The sequence below is a fragment of the Pituophis catenifer genome, unplaced genomic scaffold (genome assembly GCF_029215685.1).
Source record: "Pituophis catenifer annectens isolate HBS135680 unplaced genomic scaffold, rPitCat1.0.hap2 SCAF_1, whole genome shotgun sequence".
NCBI classification, from domain to species: domain Eukaryota; kingdom Metazoa; phylum Chordata; class Lepidosauria; order Squamata; family Colubridae; genus Pituophis; species Pituophis catenifer.
Window position 1 is genome coordinate 100,505,463 of NW_027256881.1, and position 27,929 is coordinate 100,533,391.

Below are 27,929 nucleotides of genomic sequence, written 5' to 3' on the forward strand. Positions count from 1 at the left end.
CCGACCATGGCTCGCAACTTCGAGCTCCTCTTCGAGTCCCTCGGGCACTTCGGCAGGTAAGCGAGCCCTGCGCGGAGACAGGGAGGCTGGGAAGGACGCGCCGGGCGGGGGGAAGACTCGCTCTTCGTTCCTCTTTCTCTGGCGCGGGGAGTAATGAAGTTGGGTGGGTAAATGGTCCGGGCGGGGGGCGAGGGCAGCTCGGGATCTCAGGCGCGCCCGACCTTCCTCTTTGCTCGCCCCGGAGCAAAAGGCAAGGGAGCTGCCTGGGATTCCGCTCCAGGGTGAGACACGTGGCTGCCAAGGGGAACCCGATTTAGGCACTTCCAGCAGCGAATCCCTTACGGCACTCTAGCCCGATCCCTGGGGTTTCCCCGCCCCTCAACCCCAACCGCCTGGTTTGCAGGATCCGCTGGATTACCGCGGGGATAGGCTGGTTTGGGAATCAATCTCTGTTTGAGCAGAACCCGGGAGAGGTCGTTGGTAGCTTGGTGTCTTAATGGAGATTTGAACCCATGGACATCCCCCCCCCCAAATCCTAACCCAGCACGTGCTTGTGACTTTAACCCCTGAATTTCCTGACAGAAGAGGAGAGACGTTGGCTTTGGGGATCTAGAGTTGCCCGTCGTCAGAAACGGGATGGTGGAGTCCTTGGCGATCGCGTGTTATGTGGTGGGAAGCCTCGGATTTGAGGCTGGTTTGTAGTTGTGGCTGGGGTGGCGGCGACGGGGATTACGCAAAGCGGAGGCTGCTTTTATTGCGGAAAATTCTTCCCTTAATCTGCAAGATACCGTTATAATTATACTGCACATGCTGAAAGGAATGATCTGTACCCTTAGATCAAGTCTGGGTACAGAACTGAGGTTAGGTGGTAGTGGAAACTAACCTTTGAAGTAGGTGCTGGACTGGAGGCTCTGCAACTTTATGTATTCAAGCCATTGGGAGTTTGAAATACTCAGCGCTTGAATGGATGGCATAGGCGTGTGACTCAGTATGGGATGATATAGTAAATCTCATCTATTTGTGGGATATGCCCTCATCTGTAAGACCCTTCCACATATCCGTGTGTACTAACATGTTTATTTGTAGCCTCAATCCTTAGTAAGATTGAGGTCTACAAAATTAAAATCCGATGGGCAGCTTCTGTATAGTTGAACAAGCCTGAACTTGATCAAGGCTGAATAAATTGGTCAGCTTAATCAAGGTGAATAAATAATAGAGGTGTGATAAACTGTTGATGTTTAATTAATGGACTCTCCATCTGTAGGAGTACAGGTACTCCTCAATTTATGACCACAACTGAGACCAGAATTTCCAATGCTAAGTAAGGCAGTTGTTAAATGAGTCATACCTGATTGAATATCCTTTTTTGACATGATTAAGTAAATCACGGTAGCTTGTTAACTGATTTGTGGTTGTTAAATGTATTCGTCTTCCTTCATTGATTTTGCTTGTCAGTTGGGAAGATCATAAATGGTGATCAGGTGACCCTGGGATGCTGCTTTTGATCACATGATTGTGGGGATGCTGTGATGGTCATAAGTGTGAGGACCACTTGTAAGTCATTTTTTTCAGTGTCATTGTAACTTTGAAGGGTTGCTAAACAAATGGTTGTAAGTCGAGGGCTACCTGTACAGTCGGAGCAGAGTGCCAGCAAATTTAGTGCATTTGATTTCCTAGAGATGGAAAAGGAGGATAGCTATAAGTGAAACTCAAAATCAAGAGCAAAATCTGTAGCATCTTTTCTGACTTAACTTTTTGACTAACTGGATTCCTTCTGATTGTGGGCTACCCTGGCCTAGACTTAGCAGGGCCCTTCTTCTACAATATCTAAAGCAAGGTTGTTTATTTGGGAAGAAAAGAATCACACTTCTGAAAATGCTTGTTTCTTTAAAGAGCCTACTACATCAATATTCTCCTCAAAAGGACAAACATAACAAAGAAATAAACAGTGCAACTCTTTTGTACCTATTAAGCCTCCACACTAGTCTATCCAAACTAACAATAGGCTAAGTAATTTAAAACTAGTGTGTGCAGAGTTAGGGGGGTAGTTTGCAGCTCTGTTAACCAGGAACTGGTTGTGTTGGTTTTATCTGCAAAGAGAACATGTATTTGTGCAAGCCAGAAATGATATTTTACCTGAAGAAATATAAATGTACTAGGTCTTGTATTAAGAACCAGATCAGCCAACAGGAGATCAGTGTGAAATAGTCTCTGAGATGAATGGTTAGATACAAAAAGTTACCTGTTGTAACTTTTTACAACCTGTTCGGTGCACACATATATACAGTCTGTACCCATGGTATAAATCTGTGCCAAAGTTCCTACTTATTTATTGGTGCACAATATTCAGTTTAATACTTTTCATTTGCATCTGAGGAACACTGAGACTAAAAAAAAAATGCTAGGGAACTATAAGTAAATATAAAATAGACTACTTGCCAAATTAACCATGATATACTTCTGTTTTCTGGCTTTGCCCAATACTAGACCAACTACTTAGGTTGGATTTACATAAAATGCTAAACTAAAATATGGTGGTTTCTTGTACTATGGAAACATAGCTTGTTTTTTAAATGTGTAGGATTAAACTGTTGAGAATCAGGAATCATCTAAAGATTGCTTAGTTTTTGCCTTCCTGAGCTGCATGCATTTTTTTGCCTTATTTTTTATATAGGGTGCAGGAGGTACATTTTCCAATTCTAAGAGTAAATACTGGAACGTGGCTTGCACACTGACAAATTAAAAACACAAAATGAAAAACAATAGTACACATTTTGTGTTCCAGCTGAATAAATATTATCTGGGATTGATTTCAAAATCTGAAATCGCATTCTTAAGAGTCACTGCTGAAAAATAGTTTACTTCCTTTTGTTTTATATGTATATGTGTGTGTGTGTGTGTGTGTGTGTGTGTGTGTGTACATATATATGTGTATATATACGTATATGTATGTTCAGTTATTTTTATTCAGTTACTATAATATATTTGATTTTTGATGGCAAGATGATGAAACCATGTTGAATTTAGAAGGAACCTGTTCAGGAAAGAAAGTTTCAGTCTTTTTAAGAGAATTTATTCAAGGTAAATGATGTTTAATTATTTTTATGTTCGATTTATAATTTATTCGATAAATTATTTTTATATTTTAATGTATATATGCATAGACATATTTTAATGACTAAGCTGCTGAGAGTTACCCTAAGGTAAGATGGTAGCCAATAAATTTTATAAATAAATACATAAACAAATATTGGGATGTGTGAAGTTTTTCATTGCAGAAAACATACTGAGAAAAAAAACAAGATTGTGGACTGATAGATTATATAGTTTTATGTACATTTTATGACATAACTGAAGATACTGAAATTTCAATGCAGTGTGTACAGAAATCAGAATATTTATTTTAATAGTTGGTTGAATCCAGAAATCCAGAGTAATCAAGACATCATCATACTGATTTTAGCTGATTTATTCTTAAGAATGACTAAATTTGGACCGATCCTTATTTGTACCATGTAATGATATAAATCCAAGAAAACTTGGTTAACCAAATGACAGTCTGTACAATAGTTATGGGGAGGTTTTCCCAACCTTCAGTTTCTGAGTGGTGCTCGGTCACAAGTTCTGTCTTCCCAAGATAACAACCAGTGTTCAAACAAGATGGACACTGGACACCAATCATCATTTGGTGTCTCAAGTTTGTGAAAATCAGCCTTATGGTGCAAGACATTTGAGGGTTTTTGAAGGCTGCATAAAACACATAACAATGTATAATATAATTCTATTTTATATGGTAATGTTTCAAAGGGATCCAGGTAGATAGCGTTTGCAAGAGATAGCAATAGCTCTTAAGAATAGCTCTATTATTTTGTTCATTGTTTTTTATTATGCCTCATGTATATTGTCATTCATTTATTGTAAGCCACCTAGAGTTGTAAGCTGGCATTCAAATGTGTGTAAATTCACAAAATAATCACAGTTCAAAGTTAGAACAGCACTGAAAAAAGTGACTTATGACCATTATTCACATAACTTTTGTAGCATTCCCATGATCCCATATGATCAAAATTCAGATGCTTAGCAATTGGTTCATACTTACGACCATTGCTGTGTCCCAAGATCATGTGATCACCTTTTGCAACCTTTTGACAAGCAAAATCAATGAGGAAGCCAAATTCACTTTACAAAGGTGTTACTAACTTATCAACTGCAGTGATTCACTTAACAATTGTGGCAAAACCCATTTAACAAATGTCTCACTTAACAGCAGACATTTTGGGCTCAATTTTGATCATAAGTCAAGGAATCCAGTGAGAAATAATAAGGAATTCATTGAAATGAATATCTGCCAAAATATTTAGGTGTTAATGCATCTGGCAAGGTGGAATGGCTCAGTTACAGTGCTGATGGATTCACTAGTGGGAGACCTGAAGGTTAAAGACAGATCATCACAGAGAAAATCTATATGGTCACTAAAGGTTGACATTGACTTAAGTGCACATAATCAGAATGCAACTGAGAATGGTACACAATAGATATATTTGTATACAGTCTGACAAAGAAGTTCTTTTCCTGATTCTGCGGCCACTTTTCTGCTTACTTTTCCTGCAGCAAAAGGGTGAAATCCAACAGGTTCTGACAGGTTCTGGAGAACCGATAGCGGAAATTTTGAGCAGTTCGGAGAACCAGTAGCGGAAATTTTGACTAGTTCAGAGAACTGGCAAATACCACCTCTGGCTGGCCCCAGAGTGGGGTGGGAATGGAGATTTTGCAATATCCTTCCTCCAGGAGTGGGGAGGGAATGGGGAATTTGCAGTATCCTTCCCCTGCCATGCCCATCAAGCCTTGCCCACCGAGCCCCACCACACCCACCAAGCCACGCCCACAGAACCGGTAGTAAAAATATTTGGATTTCACCACTGCTGCAGCGGGCACTCCCTGGAAGCACATACCAACCCAAGCATGCCATAAAGCAGTGTACACACAAACCACATTTAATTTCAAACAATTTTTTTGTCTTCTTTCTCACAAATGATCTCTAAGGCTAAAAAGCAGAGAACATGATCCTTAATTATGATAGCCAGTTGAGGCCACGAGATTAGTAAGGCCACACCTAGAATACTGTATCCAGTTTTGATCACCAGGTTACGAAAAAGGTGTTGAGACTTTGGAAAAAGTGCAAAGAAGAGCAACTAAGATGATTAAAGGCCTGGAGACTAAGACATATGAAGAACGGTTGAAGGATTTGAGTTTGGCTAGTCTAGAGAAAAAAAGGACTGGGGGGACATGATAGCAGTATTCCAGTATTTGAGGGGCTGCCACAAAGAAGAAGGGTCAACTTATTTTTCCAAAGCACCAGAAAGCAAGACAAAAAGTAATTGATGGAAACTAATCAACAAGAGAAGCAACCTGGAATTAAGGAGAAACTTCTTAACAGTGAGGACAATTAACCAATGGTACAACTGGCCTTCAGAAGTTGTGGGTGCTTCAACACTGGAGGTTTTTAAGAAGAAACTGGACAGCCACCTTTTGAAATGGTATAGGTTCTCCTGCTTGAGCAGTGGGTTGGACTAGAAGACCTCCAAGATCCCTTCCAGCTCTATTCTGATTGATTGATTGATTGATTGATTAGTCCCTTAGATGGTCAGATGAAAGCTACTTGATGGTATTGTTTTTCTTGTCTGTAAACATGTTTTCAATCCACCTCCCACACCTTTTCCCCATGTTGATTTCTCTCTAAAACTTCTAGATCTGTGATGGTGAACCTATGGCACGCATGCCGCAGGTGGCACGCATAGCCATATCAGTGGGCACGCCAGCTCAGCTCTTTTCGGGCCTTCTGGGCCCACCAGAAGTAGGAAAACAGGCTGTTTCCTGCCTCCGGAGGGCCTGGGGGTGGGTGGAGAAGATCCATTTTTCTTTCTTACCTTGCTCCAGATCCTCTCTATGCATCTGCAGAGGGTGAAAACAGCCTTTCCCACTCCCTTGGAGGCCCTCCAGAGGCCTGAAACGGCCCATTTCCCAACAAGAAGTGATGTTTTTTGCTGTCCCCAGCCTCCAGAGCCTCGGGACAGCAAAAAACATCACTTCCTGTCCCACCGGGTGTTGGGAAATGGGCCCTTTCAGGCTTCTGAGGGAGTGGGAAAGGCTCTTTTCACCCTTCCCAGATGCATAGACAGGATCTGGAGCCAGATAAGAAAGAAAAACGGGCCTACTGGGCCATCACATGCCAGGAGCGGGGGGGGCGGGTTGCGCACTGGCGGCTGCTCTTCCTGTTTCCGGCACTCGCTGGCCAGTGCGCCAGAAGAGCAACAGGCGATGGCTCACATGCCCGGAGAGATGGCTCTGCATGCCACTTCCAGCACGCGTGCTATAGGTTCCCCATCATGGTTCTAGATTATCTTTATCTGCCATTTATAAGAGCATCCAGAAAAAGTTTAGAAAATGACATGAAGGAAGATAGGGGGACAATCTTCAGCCCTGTGGCGCAGTCCAAGCATTGCTGTTAGCAGGGTGGATAAAAATCAATGATTTTTTTTAAAAAATCAAAAAAATCGGATTTTTTTTATTTAAATCAGATTTTTTTATTTAAATCAGATTTTTTTTATTTTTATTGAATTTATTTTAATAAAAAACTTTTGGGGTAAAAATCTATCGTAAGATAGTTTTCTATTTAAGATACATAAATAATTTAGTTTATTCAGCATGAAATGGAGCTTAGTTATGTAGCACGAGGCTGTATATTCTGCAACACTGGGACTATCGGTGAGTCAACAGCGGGTCAAAGGAGTAGCAGAGATGACAGTTGCTCTTTAAAAATTATGATTTAAATTGAGTTGATTTAAATCAAACCTTTTTACTAGTGATTTAAATCATGATTTAAATCAACTCAATTTAAATCAAATCCACCCTGGCTGTTAGTTTAAGCAAATTGGAAAGAAGTAGAAAGAGTTTTTCACCAGTACAAATTGTGCTGCTGGTTGTTGTGGGTGGAACTGAGGCCTCCAGGATAGGCACAGCTGCTTGGCTTGGTGCCCCTTTCTCAGTGAAGAGGCATTTCAGCCCTTAAGCAAGAGAAGGATGAGAAAACTTCGTTGGGGATTCAGAACCTGCAGATTAACCGTGCTCTAAATTTCCCTGGTATTTGGTGGTTTGAACAATCAGTGGGTGTGTGTATGGGTGGGGGAGAAAATTGATTGGATTTAGGATTAGCATTAGCATTTTGGAAAAGATAGTTGTTTGGCAATCTTGATACTTGATCCAGTAGGTTCTTAACATTTTCAAGTTTCAGGGCAACAGTGTAATAAAATGGGTGTTGACTTGGACTGAGATTTTCTAGGTCAATAATATTCATAACTAAACATAATTCAGCACAAGGTATATCTTGGCTTAATCTGTCTGGCAGTGTGGTATGTGAACATGACATGGTACAGATATTTTGATATTTGTACCAAAATCACGCAACAAGGAGCAGCCTATAACTACCAAGAAAAAATGGATAAACATGAAAGTGCGGTAAATTAAATGGACAAGTTCCTTCTGTTTTCCTCTTGGGGAAGAAGAAAAGACAAGTGACTCTTATAAAGAACAGCACAGTTAATTTTGATTTCCATGTTGAGCCTAATGCTCACATTTCTTTTTATTCCAGCTTAACAAGTCATATTTCTTTCCTCTGTTGTGCACATTTCAATGCTCTTGAATTGGATATAGAAAAATCCTACTGTGTGCAATAATCTGCAGCCCTTAAAGTGGATACTGCATGGTCTACATCAAAGGTCTTCAAACTTCGCAGCTTTAAGACTTGTGGACTTGAACTCCCAGAATAGCTGGCTGGAGAATTCTGCGAGTTGAAGTCCACAAGTTTTAAAGCTGCCAAGTTTGAAGATCTCTGGTCTACATCATACCACAATTAACAGTCTCTGGACCAGTAAATTGGCTCCATGTGACTCTGTTGTCTCTTAACCTACTAACCTGGGTACTAAATTAATTTAAGATCTTGGACCACTGTCTTTTTCATTAATGTTCAAGCCATCTTCTACAATGTTTCCTAGCCATGTCTTCCATATATAGTTCTTAGCAAAAGTTGGTCTGGAATTTAATATTTGCTATAAGAAAACTTTTCGGTGTCTCTGCTGTGCAATGTAGATAAACAGAAAATTTTTGGCATCTTCCAATTATGCTTTCCTCTCATTCCAACTGGCTAGAATTTCCCCAATGTCTGGAGTGGCTACTTCAACAAGAATTTACAAGTTATTTCGTTAATACACACATCATTTGTAAGGCAATTCTAAAACAAGACTACTCATGGAATCATAGTATGTGCTTATTGAACACATAGTGCCTGAACACAACTAATACTGTATTTTAGCTTGTTTGGAAACTGCCTCCAGCAGCTTTGATTGGTGTTGTGCATACTTCTTTTTGTAAATTAAATATTTTTTAATAAAGTGTTTTGGCTTTCTGATGTATTAATTCACACAGTTGAATTCTTACATTGATCTGTTATGAAGAGTATTAACTCTTGTAACATATGGATTACCTGTATGGCAGGTAGTGAAGTGTACAAATCTATTGTGCAAAATATTACTCTGCTTCAGCTTGTTAATCTTCAAACCAACTATGTTAGCTCAGAATTCCAAGAGTTGTGGTCTCTCCACCCCTGGATTGCAGATATCCAGCTGGGGAAGACTGCTATGTTGACTGGACATTCTCAGCTCAGCTGAAGGTATTTTTACAGATTTCATAAATCTGTACTTTTACAGATTTCTTAACCATAAGAAATGACTAAAGTTGTCCTCCCGTGACATCCAGAAGTATACAAAGAAACATCTATGGTGAATTGCTTGGACTCAAACTGCATGTGTGTCGAGTTCCTTTTCAGACAGTTTTGCAATTCATGAAGAAAAACATAGTCAACAGTAAGGCACAAATAACATTTAGTAAAAGTATATGAGTGGTCATTAAAAAAGCTACTGTACTGAATGAAGAGTTTTCCCCATTTATCTCTCAGTGGACAGGTCATGCACAAGAAAATGCATGCCAGTATATTCTGCAGCAGTACTTATTTTTTGATGATCTGTTATTAAAGAAATTCTCTCCTGAAAACACTTAAGGCCTCTATATTTTGACCTTTAAATTCCTGCAAATTATTAAAAAAAAACCAACAACACTGAAATTTGTTGGCTTTATCCATGGGGGGGGGAGGGTCTGGAAATTTCAAGCCATACTTCTCATACTCCTCTTTTAAATTTTGGACTGTATTTTTTGGAAATAATGTTGCTGTAGAAAAGTTTAGAATGTTGCATTCTTTTGGGGGAAGACAAGGTAAATGTTTAAGAAACCAATCTTTAAAGTCAGGGTTGAGAGAAACAATGCAGTAAAATTAGAATAAATAACTTATTTTACATTCTTTTTTTAAAAAAGAAATATGAATATGGAATTGGGGGAAATGAACAATATTTTTTAAAAGGTAGAATGAATGGAATGCTGTTCGAAAGATTTTTTAAAAGCAAATAATCTCTGGTTTATCTAAATTGCAATTTGAGTAATTTCTTGTTTCTCCAAAACAAGTGTATAGTTTGGAGGTCTAAAGATTAGATAATAGAGGAAATAGTCATAACAGTAATTAGATAGGCTCTGCCCGACTAAGTAATATCTGAAATGCTGTCACTGAAGGGCCCCAAAGAGATAAAAAGTCAAGGAAAGAGGTTTATAAAGCCAAAGTTAATGTTTGTTAAAAACACTGCCAATCTTACCCAAGCTTGTATATATATGTTGAATTTTTTTTATAAGTAAAAATTTTGAGTGTGTTGAACCTTCTTTTTTTTTTTTTTTTTTTGGCTACAGGCAAAAAAATGGTGAACAGAATGGCAGGATGGCATTTTGGACAATTTGTGCAGTGCAACTTGTTGGGAGGGCTGGTAATTTAAAAGCATATTTTCTTCCATGAACCCCCACTAAAAAGAGACGGTGTTGATAAGACTTGTCTGTTTAGCTGCAGGATCTTTGCCCTTCTACTGAGGACATCTCTCTTCAGCCAAGCTTTGCGAAATAGAAAGGAAGATCCTCTCCGTCTTCTTGCCTTGAAGTCAGCAGTTCAAAAATGTATAAAACTCATGTCAATCCCTAGGAAAGAAAAGATAGCTGTTTAATAGTGTAATCTTGCTATAGAGAAAATCCTCTATTAAACCAACAAAGCCAAATCTCTACACCAGTGTAGTAGTTCTCAGCCTCAGCCATTTTCAGACATGTGGACTTCAGTTCCCAGAATTCCCCAGCCAGCATTGTTGGGGTTGAGAAACACTACTCCAGTGTAGACAAAAAAAAAAAAAAAAAAAAGGGAAATCTAGGAGAACTAAGGAAGGGCACAGTCAGATTCAACACAGTCAACCAAGCTATAGCAATTAACATTATTTCTTTCTTGAATAAGCTCTTGGATTTGGGCACACATTTGGAGTTCATCGCTAAGAGAATAGTGAGAGCAAGATCAGCTGAGCTTGTCCCTTGTTTATAAACTGTAGGAGTTATTGGAAAAGATCCCTTTCTGGGAATGCTGCATAGACAAGTCAAGCAAAATTCTCTGTTATCCTGGGTCTAACCAGTAAGAAATTGAAATCATTGGGTAAATTGAAGGCATCCTGTCATGACCTCCCTAATGCCAACTAAACTCAAATGTATATTTTCCTATGCTGACACAGCTACCATGTAACTTCAGGAAAAGATACAGCTCTTTTAAAGAGCTGCTGACGGTATAGCAAGGGAAGCCTTACTGAATTTGAACCACCTTTGGGTGTGTAAGATCAGAATTCTTCATGCCTCTGATAAAAAGATTCATGGTGAGTGTGTGTGTGTGTGTGTGTGTGTATGTTATACACATATACATAAATACATACATTGGAGATACAGATACATCTCTAATGATACTGTAAATATTGGAGAGCAATCAACCAATGGAATAGCTTGCCTTCAGTTGTGGGTGCAACTTCTCATCATTTGGAGGCTTTCAGAAAGACTAAAAAAACCATTTGTCTAAAATGGTATAGCGCAGTGGTGGGATTCAAAAATTTTTACTACCAGTTCTGTGGGTGTGACTTGGTGGGTGTGGTGTGGCTTGGTAGGCATGGCAGGGGATACTGACATGGCATACTGTAAAATCTCCATTCCCATCCCACTCCAGGGGAAGGATACTGCAAAATCCCCATTTCCTCCCGATCAGCTGGGACTTGGGAGGCAGAGAATAGATGGGGGTGGGGCCAGTCAGAGGTGGTATTTACTGGTTGTCCGAACTACTCAAAATTTCTGCTACCGGTTCTCCAGAACTGGTCAGAACCTGCTGAAACCCACTTCTGGTATAGTGTTTCTTGCTCAAGCAGGGGGTTGGATTAGAAGACCTCTGAGATCCCTTCCAACTCTATGTCCGGTTGGTCTGTCTGTCTGTCTGTCTGTCTGTCTGTCTGTCTGTCTGGACTTCCCCATGTTGACCTTTCAGAATGAAGGTAATGTCCTTTCCCCCATTTATGGTGAAGCAAGAAATATTTTCCCCCCATTTATGGTGAAGTAAGAAATAATTTTTAAATGCCAATAAGATTTTCTTTATCCTCAATGACTATTATGCCCAATGTAACTAATAGTGTTGTGCCCTTGTACAAATATATTAGCATAAAAATCATCACTACATGATTATTTTCCATCCTGTCCTGCTGTGGAAGGCATGGAGTTGTTTATATTCAGAAACTAGCTGATCCTTGGAAATTAGGCCATGCACGTCTGCTATGAGTCTTTGTGAGTTTTCCAAAGAGTTTTAGTTGTACATGGGGCCATTGTTTATACAGGGGCAGCTATATAAAGACATTAAACGGTGGTCACACTGTTTCTTATCTTTTAGTTCTGTAATACTTGCAGCATTTTTAATAACTACGTGATCATTAGAGCCTCAGAAAGTCAAGTATTTCTTGGCATGGAAATGCAATGACTGGGAAACTTGCTCTGGTTGAATTTTGGCCTGTCGCACAGCAGTGGAAAAGCACAAATCACAGCTGGAGATGCCAGGGTTTACTGAGGACATGGCTGTAATGTAGCATTATCCCTCACAAGATTGGATCTTAAATATTGAGACTTTCTCCACCTTTCCTTGATGCCTGAGGAAGATCAATATTACAAGTTATGGGATGCTGTGTCTGATAAATGTTCATATGGAAAAGAAGGAAAGTAATGTTTAAATTGACATCTGGATAATGGGTGAGGTCAGTGGTGGGATTCAAATATTTATTTATTGGTTCGATTTATATGCCGCCCTTTTCCAGAGACTCAGGGTGGCTTACAATGTGTTAAGCAATAGCCTTCATACTTTTGTATATACCTGCTTAGTAGGGCTTTCAGCCCCCCCCCAAGCGGTGTTCTTTTTTATACAAAGTCAGCTTATTGCCCCCACAAACTGGGTCCTCATTTTACCTACCTCGAAAGGATGGAAGGCAGCTGGTGTTACTTAACAGTGCTTTAGTCTGCTGCGCAACCAAGGCTCTAATTTAACAACTGATTCTCTGCCTTAATGATTTCTTCCAACAACCAGTTCACGAAACTGCTCAGAAAGTTAACAACTGGTGCGAACTGGCTGAATCCCACCACTGAGGGATTTTAGCCTATGTCACAATCAAATTTGATATTTGCTTCAGTTAGATACAGACTTTTCTCTTTGGGTACATAATGCCAGATGTTTTAATTTACCTTTTTCTATACTTTTATCCATTGGGTTTAAACAAGGCATACTGAATGTTTGTGCAAATAGTTCACTTTATTAAACCTTACTTCTTTTTTTATGGAAGCAAAAATTTGGACAACATTTTTTGAGAATAAAAACTAATTGGAAATTATAAAAAAGTCTACAGCAAAAGCATTTTGCCAGTCCCTCATGTAAATATTATGAAAATACTCCCTGCTGCCTTTCTGTTTGCACTTTAGGTTGGAACTTGGATCCAGGAAAACAATCACTTTTCTGTCAATTGTTTTCAAAATATTTGACAAAATGGCAATATAATTTTACCGTGTGCTCCCATGATGTACTAATTATATTGACCCATACCCACATCCTGTAGTACTAATCCTGTACTTAAAAACTTGCACTAAATCATATTAGTAGCGAAGTAAATAGGACTGTTTCTGAAGTAATGAAGTTACAGATGGTAAAGATTGTGAATTTTCTGTCTTCCTTTGCAGATACCAGGCTTTGGTTTACTTTGCCTCTGTGTTCCAATCTATTTCTTGTGGCATCCATTACCTGTCTTCTGTCTTCTTGGCTGTAACACCAAAGTTTGTATGTAACATTGCTGGAAATGTGAGTCATGTCCTCGTTTACAATTCATCTCATTCAAACATAGAGGATGCCTGGAGTCTGTGGACATCAACACAAAGCTATATCTTGGTCCAGCTGGAAAATGGAGACATTTGGGAACTTAATCAATGCAGCAGGTCTAAACGAGAAAATGCCTCAGGATTTACTTATGAATATAGCGGCAACAAGACTGATTTTCACTGTACTGATGGATACATCTACGATCGCACCAATTGGCACAGCACCATTGTAACTGAGTGGGATTTGGTCTGTCAGCAGGAATGGCTTGCAAAATTAACCCAGCCAACATTTATGCTGGGAGTCCTTGTCGGAGCTGTAATATTTGGAGATCTTGCTGACAGGTAGAGTATGGGATTTGCAAAAAATTGCTGGAGGACTTGAGGAATCTCCTGGCTCTTGAGCTCATTTACCTTGGGAAAATGTCCTCCTTTATACTTTCCAGAACATATTGGAGTGATAGTTGAATTGACATAATACAAATCACAGTACAGGAGCTTTCTAATGCAGCATTTTCTCTGTTGCTGACATATTTTGTCTTCACTGACTTTTGGCCTTCAGCTTCTAAGGAATTTTGCTGCTCATCTTTACATTACACATTTGAGTTAGTCTAAAGTAGGAAGTAAATAAGACTTTCACCTCTAAAGTTGCACATACCTAGGGTTTTATTTAAACCATTTAACACTGTTTGTGCAAAAATAGCATTGTTTCCCATTGGGCTAATTGATTCCTAATTGCTATGATTGCAAATGTAAATAATGGGATCTGGTTTAAGTCAGATGGAAATTCTGTACAAAGCTGCATGAATTCTTTTTACTAGTAAGGTCTAACTGAATTGTGCCTTCCTTCCAACATATCTGTCTCTGTTGTCAATTGGATTTCTTCCCTGCTGATACATACTGCAGCAAAAAGCACAGAGCAGCATAACTTTTAGAAAAATAAATAAATATGGATTCAATTTCTGATCCTTTATAGGAAAAATAAACACTTTTCTAGATGTTGACTCTGCTTTACTTGCATCTGGCTTGAAGCCTGGAGCTTCAGTGTTCTTAGGAACCACTTTCTCTCATGTCTTTCTAAGCCACACCAACTTTTGAGATATTCCAAGTCAAGGCTTACAAAGATTTCAACAGTAGAGAGGAAATAACAGCTGGCTACTCAGATGGCTGTGATGCTGCCGAAGATGGCTGCTACCAAGATAACATGATCTACTGTCAACTTGACTTATTACCTGGGACAGCCCAGACTATATTTGTCCTGCCAATGCAAATATGACCAGGGCCCTACTGCTGTCTTAAGGTTGCTTAAGACAGCAGTGGATAACTGATTTTTTTTAAAAAATGAAAAATATTCAGAAATGTAGATGGCTCAAAATGTTAATTGAGTCATCTTTCTCTGCTCATAGCCTACCAATTCTTGATTTTGATTCCATTGGGTAAAAGTTCATAAACCTTCCTGGCACCAAAAAAAAAAATAAAAAATACAATATCATTATGGTCTGATGTAGCTGTTTTTCGACTATATAAATTTGCTGCCAGGGCAGCACATGCCTCTACAAGGATGGTGCCTGCTGTAAGTTTTAAACAAAGATATCAGGGAAAAACAAAGTAGAGAAGTCTTTTCAGGGGTATGCAAGGACAAGAGAAAAATGTATGTGCAGAACCATGATGGTGCTCTGCCGAGTGTAACATCCTGCAAAGGCAATATTTTGACAGCATGTTGGGTTCTTGGTGCTCTCTGGCTTTGGGTTTTTTTCATGTAGTTGTTTCATTGCCAGACTAGGTACCACCATCAGTTCTCAGACATAAGGAAATGAATCTCCATAGAAAGCTTAGAATTTTGGCAGCAACAATAACATTGAGGATAATACTTGTACTCATGGAATGTAAGTGTCAAATGTGTTCAGGTTAGAAATATAGACTTATAATCATACATTTTACAGAGTCTCTAGAACGGACTAGGGAACTTGTGATTCTCCAAATGCAGCTGAAGCACCATTCTTGGCACCTCTAGAAAGTATGGACAATAGTGAGGCCAGATATCTGGAATGCCGGACATTATCTACTGCAGATGTAGAAGTATGCACAGTTTGTGCTTATTACTGTATATAAGGGATTCTACAAGTAAAAGCTGTTGGTGGATTGGAATAAAAGCTTCAGTTGTGAAGAAATAGTGTAAGCTTTGTAGAGAAATCTTAAAAGTGAACCTGGATCTTCTGAATGTATTTATGTTAAATACGATAGGAAAAGTAAGACCAGCTCCTTGGAAAAGAGCATTATTATTATGGAATGATTTCATGCCTGTAAGAATTTTCTGGTGTTTATTAGTACATGACCAGATAATACATTGGTTGTTTATTTTAATTTGTTATTTTTGTACTGCATCTTCTCCCCAGTAACCTAAGGCACTCTTTCCTCCAGTATTTTTCCACAACAAACCAGTGGGAGAAGTTGAGCTGAAGGGGGGACTGGTTTCAAGTCTGGGGTGGAAATAAACCTGAACTTAAATCTCCTGGCTGTAGACCAACATTCTAACCAAACATTCTAACCAAAGAAGGCATCCTCATTCCTTGATGAAATGGGTGTATATTTAGCATACGTTTGATATTCTACTTGAATAAAAATTATGGTAATAGGAATTCCATTAAGATTAACTGGTAAAATACCAATTGGATTTTGTGCTAAACTTTTTAAAGAGTATAACCCAAATACTGCACATGAGTTATTTCACAGAGTAGCATAGCATAGTTTATATCATTTTGTACTCTATGGTAGTATTAATGAAGCAGGATTTGTCATAGATAAGAGGGTGATCATTTAAGCTGATTAATATGAATATCTTTATATGACACTAAGGAGGATCTTGCCATAATCTTTTCATTAGAGGTTGAAAAAATTCTATTGGCAATATGGTAGTTACCTCTAAATGGAAGGGTTGCTGTTACATTCTGAAAAGAACAGAAGATTGCGTTGAAAACAAAGGAATGGGCTGAGGTGTAAATGATTGGGGGATTAAATAGCCTAGCAATTAGGAGCTGCATGCCTAATTAATTTTAACTCTTTCTGAATGTGGAGACAGGGCTTCTCTTGCTCTGATATCCTTCCCTGCCTAAGCCCTTTCCCAGTTTTATATCAATTCTTTTTCCTTCTAGCACAGCAACCCCTTTCTGTTTTTATGTCTCTTCTTGCTGCTCCTGCTTCCTGTTTTCCCCACAGCTACAACTCTGAGCTGGATTGGGCTGAGAATGGCTGTGTGTGAATATGTATGTGTAGGTTTATATGCTTTAAGACAGAGACAGAGACAGAGAGAGAAGGAGGGAGGGAGGACAGGTTTTTTTTTTGCATACTCTTTATTTTGGAGGGATTGTCTTTAATTCATTTTTGGTTAAATATGGTTCCTATTTTTTTGTTCTTTCAAGTTTTTTTTTCTTTCAAGTAGTAACTTGTGTATTTAATATTAATTGTTTCTCTGTTAAGCTGACTTGGTAACTGACCCTAAATATGTGCAACTACTGGTAGTTTCCATTATTACAGCAATTTAATGAGATATTTTAGGTAGCTGGATTTTTGTTTTTTCTTTCCCTTGCCTCCCTTCCCCCCCCTTTTTATATATACAATAAGATAACCTTTCAAAGTTTGTTGAACTATATGAAATAAACACAGTTAATTGTGGGTCTATCAAATAAACTCTTCTGTTTAAAAAACACGATGAATATAATGAATCCTAGTCTATTCGCATTGTTGCAGCACACAGCAGTATATTGTTAGGGGCAATATGCTGACTCTTATTTATTTATTTATTTTAATTTGATTTATATGCCGCCCTTCTCCGAAGACTCAGGGCGGCTTACAATGTGCTCAGCAATAGCCTTCATCCTTTTGTATATTTATACAAAGTCAGCTTATTGCCCCCACAAACTGGGTCCTCATTTCACCTACCTTAGAAAGGATGGAAGGCTGAGTCAACCTTGAGCCTTGGCGAAATTCGAACCCTGCAGTAATTGCAGGCAGCTGGTCTTAAGCAGCTTAATAACAGGGTGCCTTAAACCCTTGTACTACCAAGACTCTATGCTGCTTAGAGATGGCTGTAAAACACTATGAAGGGGTATATAAATCTAAGTGCTATTGCTATCGCTCACATACTGTTGTAATTTGTTGAAAGCCAAGATAACATTTCCAAAGATTGTAGAGAGATTTGATAGTGAATACAGGGTTGGTGGGACGTCCTTGTTTCTTGTTAGTTCAAGTGCCTGTTTGTCGAATGCAGTATCTGCAATATTTATTATTACAGTTGTTATTTACAGAGTGGGGAGACGGTATATCCTGTGGATCACAAGCACCGGACAGTTTATATTTGGCATTGCTGTGGCATTCACATTTAACTACATCAGTTTTGTGATTGTCCGTTTCCTTCTTGCAATGGTAAGAGTACGAGCTTATCTTCTTTCAAACGAAAATATTTGCATTACTTTTTTTTTAACTGATGTTTTAAAAAGTACAAATTGCTGCATTTCCCAACCAAGTTAAAACAGTGTTTAGAGTTAAAAAAAACAACAACTGGTTTATTAAGGATCTAATCCTGTTAAGATAAAATGCAATAAATGGAATAAAGATCACATTTCAGGCACTTTCCTTCAGAAAAATAATGGACAGCATAGCTTAAGTGCTATAACCGTGATGGTGAACCTATGGCATGCATGCCACAGGTGGCACGCGGAGCCATATCGGTGGGCATGCGAGCTCAGCTCTGGTGCGCATGTGCGTACCGGCCAGCTAATTTTCGGGCCTTCTGGGCCTACCTCCGGAAGGCCTCTGGGGGAGTGAGGAAGGCCCGTTTTTCGCTCTCCCCGGCCTCCAGAGGCTTTCTAGGAGCCTGGGGAGAGCGAAAAATGGGCCTACTGGGCCTACCATGCCATTGTGTGCCAAAAGTGGGGAAGGGCAGGGGGGTCGTGCACGCATGCGCAGGGGTGGTGGGGCGCATAGAATTATGGGTGTGGGCATGCATGCGCACAACCCCCCCCACGGTCCCCCCGCTTTTGGCACGCGATGGCAAAAAGGTTAGCCATCACTGTCCTATAATATGGACATGGTCTCAATCCAGCCAGAGTTAAGGGTGGAGTGATTAATTTTTTTGATTTCCCTTCTCCTAAATGAGGAATCTTAGATGGCAATTTCCCCCCTATTTTATATATTCTTGAATTGTGCAAGAATTCAGGGAAGTGAATGTGGCCTGCCCTATGTTTAAATCATTTTGCCTAACTTCTTTTCACTGGGGAAAGCTGTGTGCTGAGAAACCGATTGACCAAAGATCACCTGATAAATTTCATGGCCATCAGATCTGAATCTGGACCACATTTCCCTGCCCCAGGTCCATGCTGTTGTATCTTGCCACCCGGGCATCCTTTGGCTGGATTGTGTCCACATTAGTTTCCAGTATTTATTCAATTTAGATACCACCCATTTCACTTCTCACAGTATTGTGCACACTCACTATTATTGCTCCATTCATTATTGTAGCACTGTTAAGAAAGGTGCCTTCCTGTTTTGAGCATGTACCATCCCTGACCATCATGTTTTTAATTACAAAAGAATCTTAGAGGGAGACTAGACTGAAGCCATTTTCTTTTATCTGTCTTTTTTTCCCCTCCTAGGTTTCAAGTGGCTACTTGGTGGTAGTGTTTGTTTATGTGACTGAATACACGGGCATCAAAGCCCGCACCTGGGCATCCATGCACATCCATGCTTTCTTTGCTGTGGGAATCATGGTAGTGGCTCTTGTGGGCTACTTGGCACGGACCTGGTGGGTCTATCAGATCTGCCTTTCTGTAGCAACTCTCCCATTTGTCTTGTGCTGCTGGATGCTACCAGAGACACTTTTCTGGCTGCTCACAGAGGAAAGATATGAAGAAGCACAAAAATTAATTAATGTAATGGCAAGATGGAATAAAGTAAGCACTCCTTGTAAAATTGCTGAACTGTGCCCGATGCAAGATGATCTTGTCAATAGCAGAATGGGGAATCATGACAGTTCTCCCATGAAGAAGCACAACGTCTTAGATCTGTTCCATAACTGGCACATTGCAAGAAGGACCATTACAGTCTGGCTGATTTGGTTCACTGGGAGTTTAGGATATTATGTATTCTCCCTCAGTTCTGTGAACTTTGGAGGCAATGAATTTTTAAATCTGTTTCTCATAGGTAAATATTGCTTGATGTAACTTATTGCACTTGGAACAGAAATACAACAGTACATGTCCAGGGATGATCACTGTTGCTGGTTATTTCCAAGCCTAGGTCCATGCTAGGATGATAGCCATTCCGTAAACTCTAACTGTATACAAATGGTTTAGCCAGGTAATTGTGTAACCATGTCATTCGTGGAATACAAATAATTGTAATGAATAAAAATTTCAAGCAGGACTGGGGTCACTAGAAGAAGGTTGGAAGGGGAAACCTGGTCCTCTTATTAAGAAATTAAGAGTTCCTTGTGAAGATTTTGGTTTTCGTTAAGGCTTTATCCCTTTTACATTTTGCAATGTAGGGAGAAGTACAGTAAGCAAAGAATTATCTCCATTTGTTTAAGAAAAGTAATGCAACTAAATATCTCTGAACATATATACATAACATATTCTTCTGCAAGTAGTTTTTAATAGTAAAAACAATTTTTACTATTTTATTAATTTATTCAATTTATTAAAAATACAATTATAACAGTAAAAACTAATACAAAAGTTTTTTTTAAAAAAATAGAAATGCAGTAAAGAAAGAAAAATAGAATAGAAAGAAAAAAAGACTATAGTAAAGGGGAAAAAAAGAAATGTATAAAAAAAGTGTCTTCCTCCGTCATCACAAGTATAAACAATTTTAGTAACTTACCACCTTCTCCTAAAATTGACCAAACCATCTCCTCTTCCCATAACCTACCTCTTGTTTATGAACTACCCTTTCCCAACCCTTTCAGCCTGGAGGAACCCTTGAAATATTTTTCCAGCTTTGGGGATCTCCTACCCATTCAAGCCAGAAGTTACAAAATTATTATATTTGTTTCATATGTTGGCCTGCATATATGTGTCCTTAACATATATGTTTAGTTCTTAAACTAAAAATAATGAAACTTTTTCCTTCCCCTGCTTTCCATCCCCACCCACATTTTTGTGGGTGGTTCCTGCTGCCGCTGGTGCTGAGTCAGCCCAACCCCAGATATTTTGTGCCTGCCATGTGATGGACACCACCCATCCAGCTGTTGCACCTGCAAAAGGCATGTACACACCTGCAAGGAGAGGCACACAGCTAAGAAGTCCGAGTAGCATCTCTCACACATGCACTTTCTCATCACTTGCTTCTCCTCCTCCCTCCCTCCTCCCTCCTCGGCTTGTGTTTTGCTCATCTCTCTGCTTACACCTTCACGCACAATCCCTATCCTTGCCTAGGATCCACATAAGCTTTGATGGGCCACTCCACTGTTGGAAGTTGGAGATTTATTTATTTTTTGTTCTATCTCTGCTGTTTTTAAAATGAGTCATAATCTCCCAGGCTAGGTCTGGAAGGGGGAGTGTGACTCTTTTTGAGATATGCCCAGCTGGGTTTCAGGTGTGGCAGCTGTCTCTCCCCAATTACCGTACATCTGCCCATCCCATCCGATCTGGCAGGAGAGGCATACTATAGATACCGTCAGTTAGGGAGCAACATTTGGCAGGTCCTAAGGGGATGGGCCTTCTCAGCATTGGCAGTTTATGGAACAACTTCCCCCCTGAAGCGAGACTTGCTCATCCCCTTTGATTTTCTTAAAATCCTTGAAACATGGTAAAGCCATCAGGCGTGGGGACCCAGGAGACCAGTGATATACTGAGGTGGCTCCATTGCTATTAACATCTGCCGTTCTTTCTTACCTCTGTGTTTTTTATTTGAAAATATTTGACATTTTTAATTGACATTTAATCTTGTTCTATGCCAATCAGAAACACTATTTTTATGAGATGGGAGGCCACATAAATTTGAAAATGAAAACCATAAAAACAAATTTTATATTCCTTCGTTTTATTTCTAAAAATCTTGATCTTTAGTCCTTTCAAATAATGTTGTAGGACTTGATTTCCTTTCATCTTTTCTTTGTCCTGTCTCACAAAATTCTTCAAAACTTAAACAAGCTTCTTTCGTAAATTCAATATAGGAAAATTATCCAGGCCATTCTCTTAGTTTGTTATTTGTATATCCCTTTTAATTATTAAGAAATACATGTCCAGTGTAACATCATTTTCCGTATCATTCTTGCTGTCTGTCATTTTAAAATCCATTTTCAACTTAGTCTTGATCTTGTCAGGTAAAACTCGTTCCTTTTCCATAAGACTTTTTAAACACAATCTATTATTAGAATGCAGATACTCTTAAAATTAACTTCTGGGTCCATTGTTCAAAAATATCCTTCAATATGTTTTATGTTAAAATATGTCACGACCACCGTTAAAATATTTTGCTTCATTCTGTAATTGTGAGTTGAGTTTGAGCATACTTCTTTTTTAATTATAATCTTTAGATCCTTCTAGTTTCTAATTTTTAAAATCTTATCTTTAAAAAAAAAATCAAAGCAAAACTATTATCCCACGGGAAGGATTCTTTATTATTAATTCCAAAATCTTGTTTCAAATTTATCTGGAACCTTAGTCTATTTGTAACTTTCTAAAATCAAAGTTTTAATCACCCATTTACTGTTTATTCCCAAAAAATATTTTATAAGTTCTTAAACTTGTAGTTAAATCTTTTTTGCTAAGGGTTTAGTTGAAAGTTACCTATTACTATAGAACGTGTGGATCCAAAAGTTCCTAATAGCTGAAAAGCAGTTAACAAAAAAATATCTGAATATGATTAGAAAAGTAAGTATTGAACTTATTGTCCTTTGAAAAGTGCCAATTGTGGCTTTTAAGCAAGATCACTATCCCCTTGTCTTCCAGAGCTCTTTCTTGCAAGTACTGACTGTACTTGTATATTTATGTTCTGACTGCCCAGTGTTGTTTTCCATATCTTGTTTCCCCGCTCAAAATATCTGGCTATTGCTGGCTAATTTTAATTGGCTAATCTTGCCCCTCACATGTGAATTCATTTAATAATAATTCAGAATTTCTAATATGCAACCTTCATTTCTCAGTTTCTGCACACATGGTCTGTTGGGTGGTGGGGATGTTTCTATAGCCTTTTGTGTGAATTCTCAGCTTTTTACATTCTTCCTCTGACATCAAGATGAGAAAAATCAACTGTACAAAAACATATTATGCACTGCATGTTGAAATGTATGCATAAATAGTAGACATGCATCTGCTAACAGGGTTTGCTTAAATAAGTAAATTAAAGAGCAAGCAATAAGACAGTGGCTCTCAATCTTTTCTTCACCACGGACCCTCTTTAAACATTTTTTTGGCCATAGACCACCAAGATTTAACTCAAAATTTAAATAATAACATTTCTTCAAGCCTTCATGGACCCCCTGTGATGATATCATGCCCCGCCCCCCTCAAGGCAGACCACAGGTTGAGAACCACTGCAATAAGCTAGATACATAAGATGTCTGAAAGGAAAGATGAATGAGACATAGAAGCTTATCCGCTCCAACCTAATCTTGTTCAGATTTAATTCCAATTTCCATAATCTTCAATCAGCATTCTTGTGGGGTAGGAATTATGGGACTTGAACCAATATGCGTAGAAGAAACAGTCAAAAAAGCAGGCTGAAAGATTCAGCTTACAGTATATTTATTGGGGATATGAAACCATTTATGAAATGCAAGGACTTAAGTATGCCAGGACAATTGAATGAAAAAAGAGCTATTTCTATGGAAACAGAAAAACTGAAGGGAAGTATTAATGCTGTTGTGTCTTTATGCTCTTAAGAACTTTATAAAAAACACTAATTTTCTAATGGCAGGTGCTGTGGAGCTTCCAGCATATGTCATTGCCTGCCTGGGCATGGACAAAATAGGGCGAAGGAACACCCTGATCCCATTCCTCATCATGAGTGCAGTGATCTGTGGGATAGTGATGCTCATACCTCAGGTGAGTGACTCATACCAAGATCGTATTGGATCCTATAGGAACACATTTGATGTATTTAATTTGCAGTGTTTTATTAGGTTTCCCATATTGAGCCAAAATAGCCCCTTGCCACTCTGTGACTTGAAGTGAATTAACATTCCTTTGTCAATGTAATGTTCCTATGAACATGTTTACAGGGACCTTAAAAAATGAAATTGCAAAATCTTGCAAGAGCAGTTAAATTGATAAACTTGTTGCAACTAGTTCTTATAATGGCTGATGGCTTATGATGATGGCTTTTATTATTTTACAGTTTTGCTAGCTTACATAGTTCAAAAGACTCTGGATGGGTTACAAGTCAAAATTGTAGACACTATAATAGAACAAAACAACTATATATAAAAAGAAAAAATAATTCAACATTCTCCCAGGATAGTCACTAATAAATCTTATTTAGGGTTGGGAATTTGATCAGATAAAACTGTCTTTAAGGATTTCTTCTAAAAAGAAGGGAGGAGGGGGAGACTTTACAGATTTCTGGAGATAATGAGTTCCGAAATATGGGGTTGATATACAGAAAACTGAAATTAAATAAAGGAAGCCTGGTGCTTGTCAGTTGTGAATTGGATGAACAACATGGATTCTTTATGTTTAGAAGTCTTACATGAATTCTGGTACACAAGGATAAAACTAAATGTGAGTTCTCTCTCCACATGCTTTACAAATTGTCTTTCTTCTTAATAGGATTTCAATACTCTGAGTATATTAGCAAATATGGCTGGAAAATTTGCAATAGGAATTGCATTTGGCCTTATCTACTTGTATACGGCAGAACTCTATCCAACAGTTGTACGGTGAGTTTTTCCCCCTCTTTACAGCTAATGTTAACAGTATTAATATATCACTTTAGTACATTATGGAAAATATTTTCTGTTGCAACAGTAGCCATGTAATTTGGACAATTCAAGTGAGTACCATTTTTGGTATTGTAGGTCCCTTGCTGTTGGAAGTGGGAGCATGATGTGCCGAGCTGGGAGTGTGGTTGCACCTTTCTGTGTCTATCTGTCAAGTGTTTGGATCTTCTTCCCACAGGTAGGTGCGGTATCTAAGAGTAACACTCAACTAAAATGAACAACAAAATATTTTAGAAGTCTGGCTCTGAGAACTACCACTGCTAAATTGATTTATCCTTCACTTGAAGGCTGTGCTAATATGTACTTTTTTCTCTCACTGTTTTGTCTGCCCTAACCTTTATTTTTAGAGGGATAATTCTAGCTAGGATATAGTACAATGGTTAGACATGCAATTCCACTGTAGATGTGATTTGAAGATTTAGTGTTTGGGAATATTTAGCATTACAGCAGACATTTTCAAACTTGGCAACTTTAAATTGTGTAGACTTCAGGACTCCTGGCTGACTGGAGAATTCTGGGAGTTGAAATCCATACATCTTGGAGTTGATAAGTTTGAAAAACATTGCTATTGTATAGGCCTCTCATATCTTTGCACTGAGGGGACAATGCATTACTGATCATAACATGGATTATACTGGTGTGCTTTCAGCCATTGGACAAAGGTAACAGCCCCCACTTGTAGAATTAACTTTAATAGAGATTAGGCAAGCCTCTAGAATGATGAGTTTTTGCTGGAAATTTAACTCTTTATTTATCTTCCCTTGATTTTATTAGCTGCCCCACATTTGGTAATTTATTTTAACATTGCTAGTTTAATCAGCTTTTGCTGTTCTTACTTATGATTAAATTGGTATAATTATTGCCATTTTACGGAAACACAATATGAACAATTTGAAAAAGCTACATTATGATCATATTTTTAAATAACTGTTTCTAGGGTCATAAAAATCCCAAATAAATAAAGCAATGTAGGAAGAGCAGATTAAAATACTTCCTTTTAACCAAAAATTTGAGATTTTTAAAAAAATAGTTCAAAAGTTTCTTCAGCTGGGCTTTAATAGTTTGTATTGGACATAAACAGATAGTCCTAGACTCATAACCATTTGTTGACCAACTGTCCAAAGTTACAATGGCATTGAAAAAAGTTAATGGCCCTGACATTTACTACCTTTGTAGATTTTGTTGATCACATGATCAAAATTTGGACACTTAGCAATTGACATGTATTTACAATGTTTGAAGCATCCCAAAATCATGTGATCTCCATTATGACCTTCCCAGCCAGTTTTGACATGCAAAGTCAATAGCGGAAGCCAGATTCACTTAATGTGACCACATGATTTACAAATGCAGTGATTCATTTAACAATTGTGGCAAAAAAAGGTTGCAAAATTGGAGAAGATTCACTTATCTTGCCTTGCTTAGCAATGGAAATTCTGGTCCCAATTCTGGTTGTACGTCAAGGACTACCTGTATAAAAGCCACCTAGAATTGTTAGTGAGATTCTAGATACTGTATCAGTGTTTTGTTTTTTTTTTATTTGATTTATATGCCGCCCTTCTCCGGAGACTCAGGGCGGCTTACAATGCATTAAGCAATAGCCTTCATACTTTTGTATATACCTGCTTAGTAGGGCTTTTTGGCCCCCCCCCTGAGCAGTGTTCTTTTTTATACAAAGTCAGCTTATTGCCCCCACAAACCGGGTCCTCATTTTACCTACCTCAAAAGGATGGAAGGCTGAGTCAACCTTGAACCTGGTGAGAATTGAACTCGCAGTAATTGCAGGCAGCTGGCAGCTAAGTACTACTTTAACAGCAGCAGTTTAGTCCACTGCGCCACCAGGCTCTTATACTCTTAAATAGTGGCAGCAATGAGTGCATTTCAGTGGTATAGTATTCTATTGCATTATCTCTTTCAAGCTAACATCCTCATTTGAATGCCATTTTCTTTCTTTTAGTTGATTGTTGGAATCATGGCCTTCTTGAGTGGTGTGTTAACACTGATGCTGCCAGAAACACTTGGAAAACCATTGACAAACACATGGGCAGAAGCTGCAGAGCTAGATGAGCAGGTCACCAAAAAAGACAATTCAGAAAAATCTCTTCCAGCACAGAGTGATGCAACACTGGAGAAAATGGAAATGCTAAACCAAGGAGCACGAGGCACTGATTGATAAAAGCATCCTTTTGGTTTTAGCCAGCTTGTGTGATTTTATCTGCAACATCCTAACAGACAGTCCATGGTGCCATGTAACAGGAACATTTTCTTGCTTTCTCAAGAAGGGAGACATACAAACTAGTTCCTTGTTCAGGATGCTTTTCTGAATCAAGTAGCTAGCAACTGGAGGAATGTGAATTATAATTTTTGAGACACACACAGAGAAAAGGTTCTCTTTCAGAATTCGCGTTGCTTTTTCTGCCTGCTTATTTTGAAAACCTCTCTCAGAATGCCTTATATCAGCAACAACCAGCACCAGAAGACACAAAGTAGAAACTCATGATTTTAGGAAGACATATGGCAGTGCAGAAACACTCACCTTCTGTTGCAGTGATTTCTCTGTACATGGAAGATACAGTTGTATTTTCTATGATTTTGTTTCCTTACCTAGCAATGTCATCAGTTAAGGAAAAGAAACAGGCATTATATAACTTTCATGGACCCTGTCCTAGATAGCAGCATTATGCAGATGGAAGAAAATACTGTTTCTTGATGTCGTGTTAGTATGATTGGAAGAACACAGCTGAAATCAGATTATGTTAAAAGTAACACTCTTGAAAATATCTAATAACTTGCACAGTCTAGAAAATGTATATATGCTTCAATTCTTATTATAAAATTGAACACCTAAGCAAATTTTGGGGAAAAGGAGCCTAGGAACATTCTGAAGAAAATATGCAGAGATTGTCAAGAAAGCCAAGAATAAATGGAAATATAATATAATAAATCAGAGAACTGGAAAATGGTATATATTGAAGGGGGGGAAAAAACAAGAAAGTCAAGTTGCCTTTTAAACAGCACATTTGGAACAACTAGGATCTGGATGACTGAGAATCTCTATAGATATACATACAGAAATGAACCCCCCCCCCCAATTTTGTGAGGTTAGGCTCCAGGTACTCCATCAGGACCCTTCTACTTTGTTCCATGACTGATGTTGCATGACTATTGCATGTATTCTGATACATCATGTTAATTCTGAGCGAAGCCCTTTGGTGATTCTTCAGGGCTTTGCTAATTTAATTCATTATCTTATTCCTTCTGGAAGGGAAACAGAGACTAATGGGTAAAACCAGCCCTTAAAACAGCACTTTTTCTCCTGCTATCCACCCTCCATCAACTTCTCTAGAATGAGTCAATACTTTTTATCCTACCCTAACTCTCCTGTTTTTTGTGTGAATCCATGTTTGATGCTCTTGAAACTGGAGACAGGTATGGGTGGGTTTTTGTGCCTCTAAAAGCAAACCCACTTTCAATGTGGAACCCAAGACTCCCATTACAAGTGCATGGAGTGAACAGAAAAAGGTCTAATGAAACCAATACATTAAAGCACTCTAATAATAAAAAGTATGTGCATTATGTTCAGCATCTACTCCAGTTTTTAATAATGTGCTATACACTGGCAATAGTATAAAACTAGTCTTTGACTTAC

General features: G+C 38.5%; 1 protein-coding gene across 1 annotated transcript; it reads left to right on the forward strand.

Annotated features, from left to right (window-relative positions):
* Positions 1-27,359, forward strand: SLC22A16 (solute carrier family 22 member 16). Its single transcript, XM_070953347.1, has 8 exons — positions 1-56; positions 13,213-13,689; positions 17,649-17,766; positions 18,996-19,542; positions 23,260-23,387; positions 24,111-24,220; positions 24,359-24,458; positions 26,238-27,359. The coding sequence occupies exons 1-8, from the start codon at positions 7-9 to the stop codon at positions 26,451-26,453; spliced, it is 1,746 nt and encodes a 581-aa protein (XP_070809448.1). The 5' UTR covers positions 1-6; the 3' UTR covers positions 26,454-27,359.
* The last annotated feature ends 570 nt before the right edge of the window (positions 27,360-27,929 follow it).

What these genes read in the sequence shown, in the direction of transcription:
- SLC22A16 (XM_070953347.1), top strand. Translation starts at nt 7, where the DNA reads ATGGCTCGCAACTTCGAGCTCCTCTTCGAGTCCCTCGGGCACTTCGGC. An exon ending in TCCCTCGGGCACTTCGGCAG is followed by an intron (nt 57 to 13,212) that starts GTAAGCGAGCCC and finishes CTTCCTTTGCAG; the next exon opens with ATACCAGGCTTTGGTTTACT. An exon ending in TTTGGAGATCTTGCTGACAG is followed by an intron (nt 13,690 to 17,648) that starts GTAGAGTATGGG and finishes TGTTATTTACAG; the next exon opens with AGTGGGGAGACGGTATATCC.